The 14,837-nt window shown below is 28.3% G+C and overlaps 1 protein-coding gene across 1 annotated transcript in view; it reads left to right on the plus strand.

Moving 5' to 3' along the window:
* Positions 1-787: 787 nt before the first annotated feature.
* Positions 788-14,837, plus strand: part of LOC113368293 (adenylate cyclase type 6-like) — a 188,364-nt gene continuing 174,314 nt past the window's right edge. The window contains 5 exon segments of the mRNA XM_026609839.1: positions 788-1,004; positions 2,553-2,673; positions 5,266-5,392; positions 5,788-5,794; positions 7,503-7,537. Of these exon segments, the coding sequence (XP_026465624.1) occupies positions 800-1,004; positions 2,553-2,673; positions 5,266-5,392; positions 5,788-5,794; positions 7,503-7,537 (495 nt within the window). The 5' untranslated portion in view covers positions 788-799.

The following is a 14,837-nucleotide window of genomic DNA, read 5'->3' on the forward strand; positions in this document are numbered from 1 at the left end:
TATTATATAAACGATTGCATATAAAGTAATTAAAATTATCTTTTTGAAAATATTTTAAACAATTGTTATTAATCATTGATCAATATTTATTGATTATTAATTTTTATTTTGCTCGAATATTTAATTCTGGTACGGAGAGTTTCAGCAATTTGCCTTAAGGCACGATGCCATACACCACTAGTTAAGTTAATATATTGTTTAGAGTATTTCTCCCAGATTATTTAGTGCTGTAATATCAATAAACTTATTTTTGTATATACTTGTTTATGATGAGACAAAGTTTCATTCTCGAATTTGTACGATTTTTATTAAATACATTTTTTACAAAGTCCCCGTTTACTCAAATTCTATCTTTAAATAATACCAAATGCACTCGAAACTTGTTTCCATAACAATTATTGCCATTTAATAATTCAAAATGTCTCGCAAACTACATTATTTCCATTTAGATCGAATATGCATTTTCGATATTTTATTAATGATTTGTGCGTGGTTAATAAAGGTCATATCGATATTGTAAATGCAAATGAAAATTTATTCAAAGCTAAAAATTGAAAAATGTGGTGTGAGGTAATGAATTTTATAATTAATTGAGAATAATGCAAACAGTACCTATACCTCTACCTATACCTATACCTATGTTTTAATTATGAATTACAGAATGGTCATTTTGATTTTCAATCTAAATTTAAATTTGTTCAGTAAATTGCATATAATATTAAATGTTAATATTTTTGATTATTTTTTCCAGGTGGAGATGCTCTACCAGCGCTACTTCCTTAGAATGAACCAAAGTAACATGACGCACCTCTTAGGTCTTTTAATAAGTTTGGCCGCCGGTTTGGCCCTAGTGCACGGTGCTGCCCTCTGGACACACGGAGTAGAGTCGAACTATCAAGACCCTTTGTGGGACCTTAGTGGCCCAGAACAGGGAAGCAGACAACAATTTAGGGACTATATTGGGGTTGGACTCATGTTGACGTGCTGTGCCATCATTTATGGAGGTAGAGATAATAGAGATATTTTTTTTTAACTTTTATTGCGATGTAAAATGACGTGGATGCTATAGCATTCAAATTTCAAAGTCAATTATTAACTTTCCGAAGGAGAAGTTTATGATTTCATAAAAAATCCGATTTGCTAATTTTATGTTTTCTCGACGTTTCAAGCCATTCTGAATCGAATGAGACCAAATTTCGAAAAAGTATGTGTGTGTGTGCGCGTGTGTGTGAACAGATTTTTTGCCGTAAATCGACGTTTCTCAAAAACGCTTGGACCGATTTCAAAAATTTAAAGAAGAAAAGTGAAAAATTTTTCGTCCACGTTTTAGCCCGCAATTCTGAATCGATTTTGAAAATTCAAAAACCGTTCGATAGATATTGGTTGAGAATCGTGATGATTAGTTTTTGATAAAGATCGGCCGAGCCGTTTTCTTGTAATAAAGTTTTAAAAAAAATTCAACGATTTTTATGATTTTTTTTAACGGTAGATACCATAGTCTTCTAGATCATACTAAAATATTATGGCCCTACGACAACTCGTTCAGCTTTAAAAATTCATCAAAATTTGCAAAAATTAGTATGATCTTTTTGGCATTTGTCAAAATTGGAACTTTTATCGACGGTTGCTCAAAAACGCCTGAACGAATTTCAGAAATTTAAAAACCATTTGATATATTTCGATGAAGATTATCGTTTCTCAGTTTTGTACGACAATCGGTCGAGCCGTTTTCTTGTAATTTGAAAAAATAGTGTTAAACTTTATGTTCACATTTAAGCTTATACTATCGAACCGATTTTAAAAAATCAAAAACTGTTCGAAAGATATTAGTTGGGAATGATACCGATTACTTTTAGGTGAAAATCTACCGAGCCGTTTTCTTGTAATTAACTGTTGAAAACAAAATTTAAGCCGATTCTCATGAAACTTTTTATGGCGATACATATCATGGTCTTACAGAACTTGCTGAAATTTACGGCCTTACGACAAGTAGTTTAATTTTAAAAATTCATCAAAGTTTGAGAAGATGAGTACTTTTTTGACATTTGTTAAAATCAAAACTAGACGATTTACTTGGTAAACGATAGATTACTTGGTCTTAATGAACATACTGAACCCTTAGAGTCCTACGGAAACTGGTTCAATTATAAAAAGTGTTGATTTTTGAAAATTTGCGTTTAGAAAATACTCCGAGTTGACGTGTTCGTTCGCTTTCAATTACGTGTAATAAGTGCACACGGAATACTTTTATACACTCATAAATTAATTTATTCTTTATTGATCAAGTCGATTATTTACACATATCGGTAAAGTCATGTAACTTGCCTCAAGGCAAAATACCAACACCAACTAGTTTACTTACAATTTCTAACCACAAAAATCTCAATCTATTTGATCACATCCCAATCTACTGTCCCCATACCACCTGTATCTAATGTATAAATTAATTGAAAAACTGTCAACACGCACCCCAGACAACCTGTAATGTAATGTAATGCAATAAATTCATCTCGCCAGTGTATTTTATTTTATTTTATTTATATATTTCTTAGGTTTGATGGCTGTTCTGTCTAGACCGGCCCTGAACGAAATTCATTTGCTGGCCGTCTCCTACGTCGTCCTGGTCACGTTCCTTGGATTGGAGATCTGTCTGGCACTAACGGCAGCCCCGAGGTAAACTTCGACTGAAAGTATTCAGACATTATATAATATTGTTTGTGGATATTTGAAATTAATTAAAACAATGACACGTAGGTACTGAATTATATTGGTTGGTAAATAATTCAGATATAAGGGATAGAGTTATAAGAATAAAAGATACTGCTCGGAAAGGAGAAAGGATATTTTACCCAAATATCAAATAAATTTATAAAAAAAAATACAACGCCAATTTCAAGTCATATTTCCTTCATCCAAATACCTTAAAATTTATAAAAGAAAAAATATTATTTTGTAAAAATATTTACCAATAATAATAAAAATGATAATGTTAATATTAATGGTAATAATAATAATAATAATTACAATAATATAAGACACTTAAATTTGTTGAATTATCTTGAAATAACCTAAAATTTGTTAAATAAAATAATTATATTGTAAATGTATTGTAAAGCTTATTAAAATACTTATTAAATTTTTAAAAATACTTGCAACAAACAAACTAGTTATATTTAAAAATAATTATAATTAACTAAATATAAATAAGTTTATAGTAAATAAATTAAGTAATAAATAAATAAGTAATAATATATTTAATAATTAATTAAATTATATTAAACCTATAAAATATTGACTTAAGCTTCATTATAATATTAAATATTATACCGACGGCTTGTAAAATTTAATAAATAAATAAATAAATAAAACACACATCCATTTTTTCTAAGGTATGCCAAAATTTAAAACGTTAAGGTATGCAAAAATTTTTATTTTCGATTGTTTTTGTGATTACTATAACTTACCTTGCGGGAGATTAATAAATGTGTAAGAGAAACTCCAGTTTTTAAACATATTATTTAATTTTTCAAATTCTTAAATTGAAATAAGTCACATTAAAATACTTTAAATCATAAAATAAAAATAAAATTGGAGCGTTTTTGTGCAATATTGAATATAGCATTTTTAATAAATTCATATAAACATAAAAAACTTTTTTTACAATTTTAACAAATGACCTGGACCGATCTTAACCACGCTTTTATGGCAGTACCAGATGTATTTTGGTGTAATTTAGGCTACATTTTTTTCCAAAAAAAATTAAATTATCTTATCTTACCTCGTCTATATCCATGATTTCGTCCGCGGGTAATTATTTTTTCCAGAAGTAGAAGTTTGTTAGGCCAAAAAATCCGATTTGCTAATTTTATTTCCTCGTTTTATGTCATTCTGAAGCGATTGAGACTAAATTTTGAAAAAATATGTGTGTGTGTGTGAATTTCTCATCTCTCGTCCTGGTTGTAGCCCACAATTTTGAATTGATTAAAAATTTAAATCCTGTACGAAAGATATTAGTCAGAAATCGCGTTCGTTAGATTTTGGTAAAGATCGTATAATTAAATTTTGAAGAAAAATTTGAACGATTTTGATTAATTTTTTACGATACAGAAACCACGTAAAAATGGCTTAATTTTGAAATTTCATCAAAATTTGAAAAAATATGATCAAGTCAAAATTTGCTTCTGCGGTATGATTAGTTTAAGTTTGATTTTCGTGAACGTTTTGATTTCACTATTTTCAGTAGGAGGGTGAGTTATATTAATTGCAAAAAAAAAATCGAAAATGAAAATTTTTATATATTTTTACGTTTCAGAGGTTTCTGAACATTTTGGCATACATCAGAAAAAATCGATGTATGTGTGTATGTGAGTATGTGTGTGTGCGGCTTTTTTCGTCGACGATTTTGGGAACACCGATCAACCGATTTGAATAATTCAAAAAACATTCGATTCGTATTGATAAGGAGGCGACATGAATTTTAAAATTCACGTATATGGTTCAAACAAATATCCTAGACATTTTTGACAATATGGAATAACTTATTTGATTGATTTTAAAAACATTCGATTCCTACTGATGAGGAGACATGCTGATTAGTTTTTGGTAAAAGCAGGTCCAGCCGTTTCGAAGATACGGGGCAAAAAGTGCTAAAAATGGTAATTGATTTTTTAAGAGAACGGAGCGTCCGATTTCAATAATTCAAAAAATATTTCGACTTATTACACTTATTTTGACAAAATTAAGAACTTATTAATTTTTAGGAAGGCATGTCTAGTAGTTTGTGAGATTGAGTAAGAAAAGTAAAAATAATACCATTTGGCGGTCAAGAAAGACGTATGTCCATCAAAATATCAGTTATTTTATAGAGATTTAAATAATAAGGATAAATTTTGTTAACATCTCTATGGGCTTCATACTAATGCTAAAACGTTATACTGCGACACGACGCTTACGCGTTTCGATATTTTTTCTCTAAAATAGGCACGAATGCTTTGGAAAAAAAGTTCAAGATCTTCAGAATATGAAAGCTCATGAATATGAAAAATATGAAATTTTTCATGAGCAATCATTATTAAAAACATTTTTTTTTTCAAAGTTTTCAAAATTTTTTAAAGTTTTTTTATAATGTTTATTATATGTACGGAAAGTTAAAGCAATTTGACTTAAGGTACGATGCCACGCGCCACTAGTTTATGGGTTCAAGTTATTTAAGGCAAATTTTATAAACGTCTAGATTTTAGAATGTATTGAATTTTTCTGTTTCAGACGAATATCTTCAGGAGCCAGTTCCACCCTGGTCTTCGTGTATCTGACCTACGCGGTGCTTCCAGTTCGCCTTAGGGAAGCCGTACTGGCCGGCATTCTGCTTTCGGGGGCCCATCTTTGGGCGGCCGTTGCAACCGGCCGAGGCAGCCAGGACGACGCATATTCTACATGGATACAGGTCAGGGAAAAAATAATTTGTTAAAAATAATAAATAACTAAATCATATACTTATTCTGGGATAACGTAGATACATTATACTAACAATCTTCCGGAGGGGGGGGAGGTAATGAATTTTGAGAAAAAACGACTTGACAATTAAAATTATTATGATAAGTCATTTTGAATCGTTTGTGGCAAATATTGGAAAAAAGTACGTTTATAAATGTGTGTAGATTTTTTACCTTTAAGGGGCACAACTAGTGTAAAATTTTCAAATAATAGAATTTTTCAATTTTTCCATATATCGATAGCTTATACCTTTAAAAATAACATACCAAAATTTTAAATCGATATCTTAAATAGTTTTTGAGTCACAGCCATTTAAAGATTATATATATAGTATGATGATCATTTTATCTTTAAACGCGTTTTTCTCGAAACAGCATTTTCCGAATTTGCTGCAGCGATTACTCAAAAACAAATGATCCGATCACTATCGATTTTTTTTTACATGTTCTATATATAGTTCTCCGTAAAATGAACTATCGATTTTTTGATCGGATCAAAAATCGAATTTTGGCAGTCTAAAAACGACCAAAATTTCGGGTAAAACACGACTTTTTTTTAAAAAAAAAACTCCGTCATTTTGTCAATTTTTGATTTTTTTTCTTTATCGTAGTTTATTTTACATACAATATTATCTAGTTTAACGAGATTTTTTTTTTAAATTTCATCCACGTAGAAGGCCGGAATCACTGCAGCAGTGAAGGGCTTTTTTTTTGTCGCGCCGTTGGAGATTGACGATAACTTAAAATATATTTAATTTTTTTCTTCAAAAATTTTACTGTGTGTTCTTAAAACATGTATAAATATACTCCTAAAATTTTGAAATAATTGATAAAGTAGTTTTTTTTTTTAATATAAATTCCCAAAAAACACCTTTTTTTAGACGGTTACACTAGTTGTGCGTGCCCTTAAACACGGTTTAGATTAGGGAATGCAATACCGGTAAACCGCCCGATTTTTCGGCGGTATTTCTACCGGTATTCATTCCAAAAATACAGGTATTTACATAAGCGCTATTTGATACATAATACCCTAAAGTTTAAATTTCTCGGAACAAATTTATCTTTAAACTCCATAATCGCATAAACAGCTATATCTTCAAGTGATTGTATAAGATAAACAAATGTCAAATATTATCTTAACTCGTCATTAAACTGAATATTTATTGCTTTCTGAAGGGCTTCGTTTTGTGTTACAATAAATAGAATTGGACTGATAGATAATGATGTTTTTTCATCTATTGTAAAAATGTAACGGTTTTTTAAGTGATATTTGCGCCAAAATATTTTATATCATACAGATTACCCCTGCGTAATCTTCATTTTTTTCTAACTTTATACATAATAATTATGATAGCTCCTAAGTATTTTTGCTTCTTATTACAATTATAAAATATTATTTTTCGAAAACGTTTCGAAGTTTGAAAATACTATAGGAGCATCACATTGTTTTAAATAACAATACTCATCAATTATAGTAACTTATTACCTATCTCGACAAAGTATCCGATCTTAAATTAGTGTAGAAAAATTATTTTTTTTAAATATTGGAGATAATGCTAATTTAACACATCGGATACAGACAATACAGTTTATTATGATAATGTAATATGATCTTTTATGAGTTTTTGGTCTTTCTTACTCATAAGTTTGTTTTTGGTGATAATGAATATACCCGATAGTGATAATGAATTAATTAAATTGCATATACTTTTGTTAAATTATTATTTAAAAAAATAAACTTATTGTTTAATTTTATTGTTGTTATTGTTTAATTGAACATAGTTGTAGTTGTATAGACATTTTTTTTATATTTGTACTAGTAACATTCAATTTTGTTTACGTTTGTTTAAGATAATAAAATACCGGTAATTTACCGGTATTCCGGTTTTAAAATGAAAAATTACCGAAATACCGGTATTGTAATTTTTCATCTGTATTGCATTCCCTGGTTTAGATTATAAATTAATAATTCAAGTACATATTCTGGGATAGTGCAGATATGTTATCCAGTTTATGCGAAGAGTCTCTAAGGGCTAATTGAACATGTTTCAGATATCAAGTTCAAGACTTGATGTTTTTGTTGCATCTCTGTTTTGATAAATCTTTCTATAAATTCTATTGATTTTAGTATTCTAACCAGCGAACAAAAATTATAAAACCACCTATCAGCATCAGTGCAGATATTTTCAACCAGCCTTATCTAAAATGAAATATTTCTGTTACCATTTCTTAAAAATACATCAATTTAATATTCAACTTAAGGTTAAACAAACCCTTCCAGTTGTAATAATATAGATTTCTCTTCGACCATGAATGCGTTTGTTTTGCTGCCGAATATTCGAATATTCATTCAGAGACCTTGATCGTGAGTGGCGCCCGCGAATTCGAGGCGCCAGTCAGTCTGTCTGGCAACATTTCCCTAAAAGATGATAAAAGAATAGAACTTACATAGCAACAATATATATATATATATATATATATATATATATATATATATGTCTATGTCTATGTATCTATCTTCTGCTCCTGGGTCAATACCAAATATTCGTTCGCGGGACAAACAGAACCTTGAACTTTTATATCAATTGCTGCAATAAATTTCGACAGCAATATAATGCAGTGACCTTCGCTTTTTTGGTACATCGATTCTTTTAGGAGTAATCGGTATTATATTGCTAAACATATAAGTTAAATAGAGTGAGTTAAATTTTTATGTACGTACGAAATAGATTCATAGAACAATATAAAACTATTAGAAGAATTTGTACTCAGGCGTAACTCACTTTTATTATGATTTCATTTGTTTAAGATTAACAGAAAGTTAATATTAAGTATTGAAATTAAGAGACCGATTCTGCCGCATAACAGAAAAATGTTATGGCAAGGTCATGTTATGAAGAACTTTTCATACTAATATTGACAAAAGCCATGCGGTTGGTGTGCAGTCAGGCGAATTTCTCAGGTTGTCTGATAGAAAACATAATCTAGAAACCGCACTAATATAAAAAAAACGATGTCAGATAACAGTGTGTTTCTAATATAGCTCCATAACATATGAGTGACATTGCAGTTTATGTGTAAAACGCCTGAATGAACAGCAAATACAGACATTTTGACAGTATTCAGTATGATTCAGTAGCATAATGTATGGAAGTCGGAGCGTAACATGGCCTTTCCGTAACTTTTTTCTGTTATGCGGCAGAATCGGTTTCTAAATCTAATATATGTTGTCTTAAGGCTAATTTGAATTATTTGAAATTAAATTGTTTATTTAACGTCCCAGAAAATACGTCTTGGTAATTTTATAAATTATTCTTTTTTAATTTTATTCTGCAATCTGTATATATAATTACATTTAGCAGAGAATGCTGACAAGTGTTTACAATTAGTTGTTTACAAATTAGTAATAATAAAAAAAACACTAAAAACAAAAGGGGAAAACCAATAAAATGTAGTAAAATAAAAGTGCCATAGTTAATTAAATTTCTTTTTAATTTTTTAGTATTTTTCTTTTAAGCTTAGTGTAAATGACATCCTAGTTGGTTAGGATGGACATCTATTGTATTCTTAAGTCATTCTGAGCCGTTTATGGCCAAAATTGCAAAAAAAATCATGAGTGTATGTGTGTAGATCTTTCATCAGTTTTCCCAAAAAACGACTGCGTTGATATCAAAAATGTAAATGTTATTTGATGAACTTCGATAAGGACTAGTTTTTTAGTTGCAGAAAAGTGCATTTTTTTTGTCAACGTTTTGCCAAAAAATCCTGAACCGATTTTGAAAATTTAAAAATTCAATGGCATTAGTTGTAAAACATACTAATTATTTTTTGATAAAGATCAGCCGGGCCTAATCTTTAAAAAAATATTTTTTTACGACAACATGGCGATAGATTTCATAGTATAAACAAATATTCTATAGCATTATAGTCCTATGAAGAGTATGTATTTGGATTGATGTTTCTAGGACAACAATCATGTATTGGTGCACTATAATTAACATAACTACATATGTTATAATTTTGTTTTAAATATATCAATTGAAAATAGTATAGATTAATTTTTAATCATTAATAAATAATTTTTCGAAATAAGCAGTTTTATAATTATCTCAGTAGCTAAATCTCACTTCTTGTTGATTAAATCGATTATATGCACGTATTAAGGTAAGTTCATGCAACTTGCATTCAGACAAAATGCCACTTACACCTAAATTAGGTTCTAATTGGAAATAGAATTTTAATAATGTCTGTACTTAGAAGTCATGAGAAGATTATATATAAACAATATTAGGGTCGTCCTTAATATGAATATTTTCAAATTTCCTTGCTCCCAGGTGATAAAAACTTTCCAAATTGATAAACAAACAATTTTTTGAAAGTTTCAGCTTTTAATATTAACTTTAAGATAGTCCGATAGTATATAGAATAGTAAGATAGTATATCAAATTTTTGTTGTAATTTTTTTATTTATGATCAAAATAAGCAAATACAAGGTTATTCTCAAAATTTTGATTCACTTGACGCTAAGTAATAAAAATTTAAAAAACAAATAGATTTTTTTCCATATGAAACCTTGGTTGGATTGCGCACTATCTAAAAGTTAATATTAAGAGCTAAAACTTTCAGAGTATTGTTTTTTTTTGGAAGAAATTGAGTCTTTGGGAGCAAGGAAATTCGAAAATATCCATATTGATGACCACCCTAATAAATGTATATAATAATATTTAACAAAATAATATGTTTAGATTTCTGAAAATTGACTTGAGTTTTTCTTAACTAATGAATAGTTTCAATACAATTTAAGTGCCTAATTTAGAAAGAGATTTTCTGAATTAATTTTGATTCTGAAGTCAAAATTGTCATAAAAATAATTTTGGAAGTAGGAAAACTGTCCTATTTTTAATCCTTTGATTAGTTCGTGCTTTGTTGATAAAATTATGCAGTCAAATTATATATTACTAATATTTTGTGTGTGTTTTTGTCACATTTGTTATATAGCAAAGGAAATGCATTTACACATACCGGACTAGGTCTTTTGTCTAGGTATAATGGACAATAAATAATACTAACTAAAACCTCCGATTATCTCCTGCTCTTTGATTCTAATAAAATCCCGCTTAATGGGAGAATGCTCTAGAATTCTATAGTGTATCCACTCTTAATTAAACTTTCGTCATTTTTTTCAAATATCGCAAGTCTATGTGCACGTGTATGTATGGGTATGTATATGTATGTATTCATTAAATGTATTAGTAGTAAATTTCTCAACCGTGTCATTAGGTGTTGTAAATTCAAAATATATCGATCACAAATCATAGCAAAAGCCGGCAATTGAGGTTCTCCGGTTATATGAAGCGATTTAATATGGAACTAAATCACGATACAGAAGTTACACGATATATACATATTTCGGTTGGGGTCAGATAGTTGAAGAGTTGGTCGGACAATGAATAACAACTTTTGCTCTTGATATTACAGATCTCAAATTTAATTTCAAGTGAAATTAGTCATGCGGGACATCACATCACTATCAAAACAATATGTATAATATAATCTGAAAAAGAGTTTTTTTTTTATTTATTAATTTTATATAGGGTAGGGCATGGCACAAATGTGCAATTTGACTTTGAGCAATTATATAGTAAAAACCAATCCAATTGCAACACAACAAATAACACATATCAAACAAACAACTATCTGACAATATTCAGTAAATGTCATAGCTAATTAAGCCTTATAGAAATATTTTTTTTTGTTGTTTTGCTGTTTTTCAAAAATTTATCTCCATAGGCAGGGTAAATGAGACAGCCAGGGGGAAAACAGGTGCAATGTCTGAATATAAATTTTAAATGAACTTTACGAAATAATAGTTACATTATTCATCCAATGCAAAACATAAATTTTATGGACACATCTGTTGAGTGGTTTGATTTTTTTTAACATCTTTGATAATCCTGCAATTTTTTGAAAATTTAGAATTTTTTTGACAACTTTGAATTTTTTTCAAAGTGATCCAGCTGCATAGTTGTTTTTTATAAGAAATATGCCAAAACTTAAATTTAATTAAAAAAAACTAGATTTTTAATTAAGTGTAGTCCACGTCTAACATGTATTTATATTTTTGGACAACTTTCTTTATTTTAATTTGTAATAATGTGTTATTTAAATACAAAAATCATTAAATTTTTATTTTCCCATTCATACATTAATTTTAGTATTTTAGTAATTTTTCATTACGCTTTTAGCCAATGAATGTTTTTGAATTAATATTAATTCTGATTTTCTTGAGCTTTGGCAAAAGCTAAAGTTTTATTTGAAAAAAAAACAATTTATTTTTATAAAGGGTTGTCTACTCCTCTCATTTTCCCATTGTACAAATATTTTCATAGTTTATAAATGGTTTTCATAAGGAGCATTTTTTTTTCAAAACATTTAGTGGGATTGAATATCAAAATCTGAAGATTTAACAGTTTTTCATAAGGAACTTGGTACTATAGAAATCTATGGTATAATTGTAAAATTTATAATATAATTTAAAAGTGAATTATCGGATTTTGCTTTGTAATTCGTGAAATTACTGAAATAATAAAAAGCCCTGTAATAAAATATCAAAATCTTGAAACTTTAAATGTGCCAATTCAATTTTAAACAGAATCAGTTTCAGATTAGGTTGGTTCTTGCAAAGACATTAATATGATTCAGGGAAATATTTATATGTGGCGTGCTTTGCAGTGGTAAAACTATTCATATACTTTTTGTTAGCTGCTCCTTTCACTTATATACCACATTTACAATCAGTATTTTTTATACTAAAAATTATTAGAAACTTTTATGGAAAAACAAAGATTGCCGGGCCAGCTAGTATATATACAATAATAATTGATTTTTTTTCTTCATTTATCTTATTTTTTCTAATAAATCAAACTATTTCATATTTGTTGATTTGTTAACATTATAATAATATCCATCCTTCCCTCCATCTTAGATACTTAAGATTTGTTTTCAAATAATTTTGTATATATTTACATGTTTAGAACTGTGTCAAGTTTTGTAAGAGATAGTTGTTTTTTTTCATTATTCAAAAATTAAATGAAATTAAAATAAAATATTAAATAATGTGTTAGTATATAATTAACTGTATTTGAAATTACACTGAAGATGTGGCATACCATGGTCTCGAGACGTCTGTAATTATTAAAAAAAAATGTTTGTTAAAAATCTGATTGCCGTATTGTTTATATTTAACATTAAATATATCTATATTATATATATTATATTATATATATATATATATATTATATATATATATATATATATATATATATGTATGTATATATAGTACATCTATACAATGATTAAGAACGACTTGAAACTTTGAAAAAACATAAAATAATCAAATAATATCTTCTGCCTGAATCAACTTCAACTTCCCTCTCGCCAATTTTTTTCTAAACTTTCCCAATCATTCATTTATACATTGAATTAAATCCAAAATATCCTTCAGCCCCCATTCCACAATATAATTCATCAGAGATAAAATCTCACACGAGGAAAGAGAGAGATTTTCGTGGGAGATTCTGAGATTCAGGGTTGCGTGTACTTTGGCATATAGCCAAAAATTCGATGACCATGACCTCGGTGACCATAAATGGACATTGTATAATACACGTGGAACTAAATCTTATAAAGGGTCTATTGTTGGAGGAAAATACTGAGTTGCTATTTGTGTATGATTTAAGGTACTCTGGGCGATAAGGGAATGTATTAACTTTATACCTGGTAAGGAATGAAATACATGAAAAGAACCTGTTCTTGGGTACACATGATCACCGACAGTTATTGTAAGTACAGTAGCTATTCTCGGTTACATGAAGATTAATTCTAGTGCAGAGTCATGAATTTTAGGCCATTTTTAAATCGTTGTAAAAAAAGAGGCAACCAATTCATTTTTTAACTTCGCTTAAGGTACCCATCCATTAGGAAGTTTATTATCGAAGCAACCAGAAGATTTATTATGGAATGAGCAAGAGGCAGATACAAAATAGAGATGAAACATGATGTCATGAGCAATATTTTCGAATTCGCAAGACATCGCCTATTATATGTTTCAACAAGCATTATAAAAAAATTAACAGTACAAAAGAATCATTAGCACTTGGCTTGAAGATTTTTATGAAGCCTCGTAGTAAAATGATAAAAATTAATAGTTCAGGCGACTAAAATGATGTCCACAGTTCTGGCGGAGAGCGGAGCAACCAGATTTTACCTGAATATTTTGCCAATTTTATGAGACCATAGTCATAAAATGACTAGAAACGATACCTTTTTTCGTAAAATACAAAAATATATTTTCAAAATCACGTAGGTAAAAATATGTAGGTGAAATTTTATATTTATTTGTGCATAATATTTAATATTTATTTATATTTGAAAATTATTATAAATCCATGCGTTTCAGATAACATCCTTGCTTTTATTCGGTTAATTATACAGTCAAGAATAATACTTTATCTAAGTAAACCATTTGAAATAGTTCAAGAATAAAAATAATAATAATAATAAACTAATCTAAAATTACTTGAAAAGTGCACTATTGCAAAATATATATTCAGATATTACAAGTAACCATACAAATAAGCATGAATAATATTTATTCTAAGAACTATAAATAATGAACTATTTATTTGTACGTTTCGACACAGTGTGTCACCATTCAGTAATTTTTTTAAAATATTTATACAGTATAACACCAGGAAAAACAATCCCAAAAATTGAAACAAACATTATTGAAAAATAAAACATAATAATTTTTTTTACTTAATTTATTATGTTTTATTTTTCAATAATGTTAGTTCCAATTTTTGTGATTATTTTTCCTGGTGTTATACTGTATGAATATTTTAAAAAAATTACTGAATGATGACACACGGGCCGTGTCGAAACGTATAAAAAAATAGTTCTTTTTTTTTTTTATTTCAACGATTGGCTGCAATATTAACATTCAAGAAATATGTCTCAACGTCGAACAAAAAATCTAAATCTTATATTAAATGTATGTCAATAATGCAGTAATTGCTTTTTGTTAAAGCTAACATTTCATTTAATGGATTAATTCTGAATCCAGGTATATTCGAACCAAAAATCCCCAAACGAATTTAATCTGATTTTTCCAAAACCCGAAATTCTATAAATTAACCGTTAACACCTTAGATCGTAAAATCCATTTCTTGCTCTGATTTCAATGATATAAGAAAAATATTAATTTTTTTTTCTTTAATTAATTAACCAAATTTCTTTATATATTATAAATAAAATCTTAAAAATGAATATAGTAAGAACGGCAAT

This window comes from Ctenocephalides felis, unplaced genomic scaffold (genome assembly GCF_003426905.1).
Source record: "Ctenocephalides felis isolate EL2017-DRISC unplaced genomic scaffold, ASM342690v1 CF-g0.4_SCAFFOLD_01170, whole genome shotgun sequence".
Taxonomy (NCBI): Eukaryota; Metazoa; Arthropoda; class Insecta; order Siphonaptera; family Pulicidae; genus Ctenocephalides; species Ctenocephalides felis.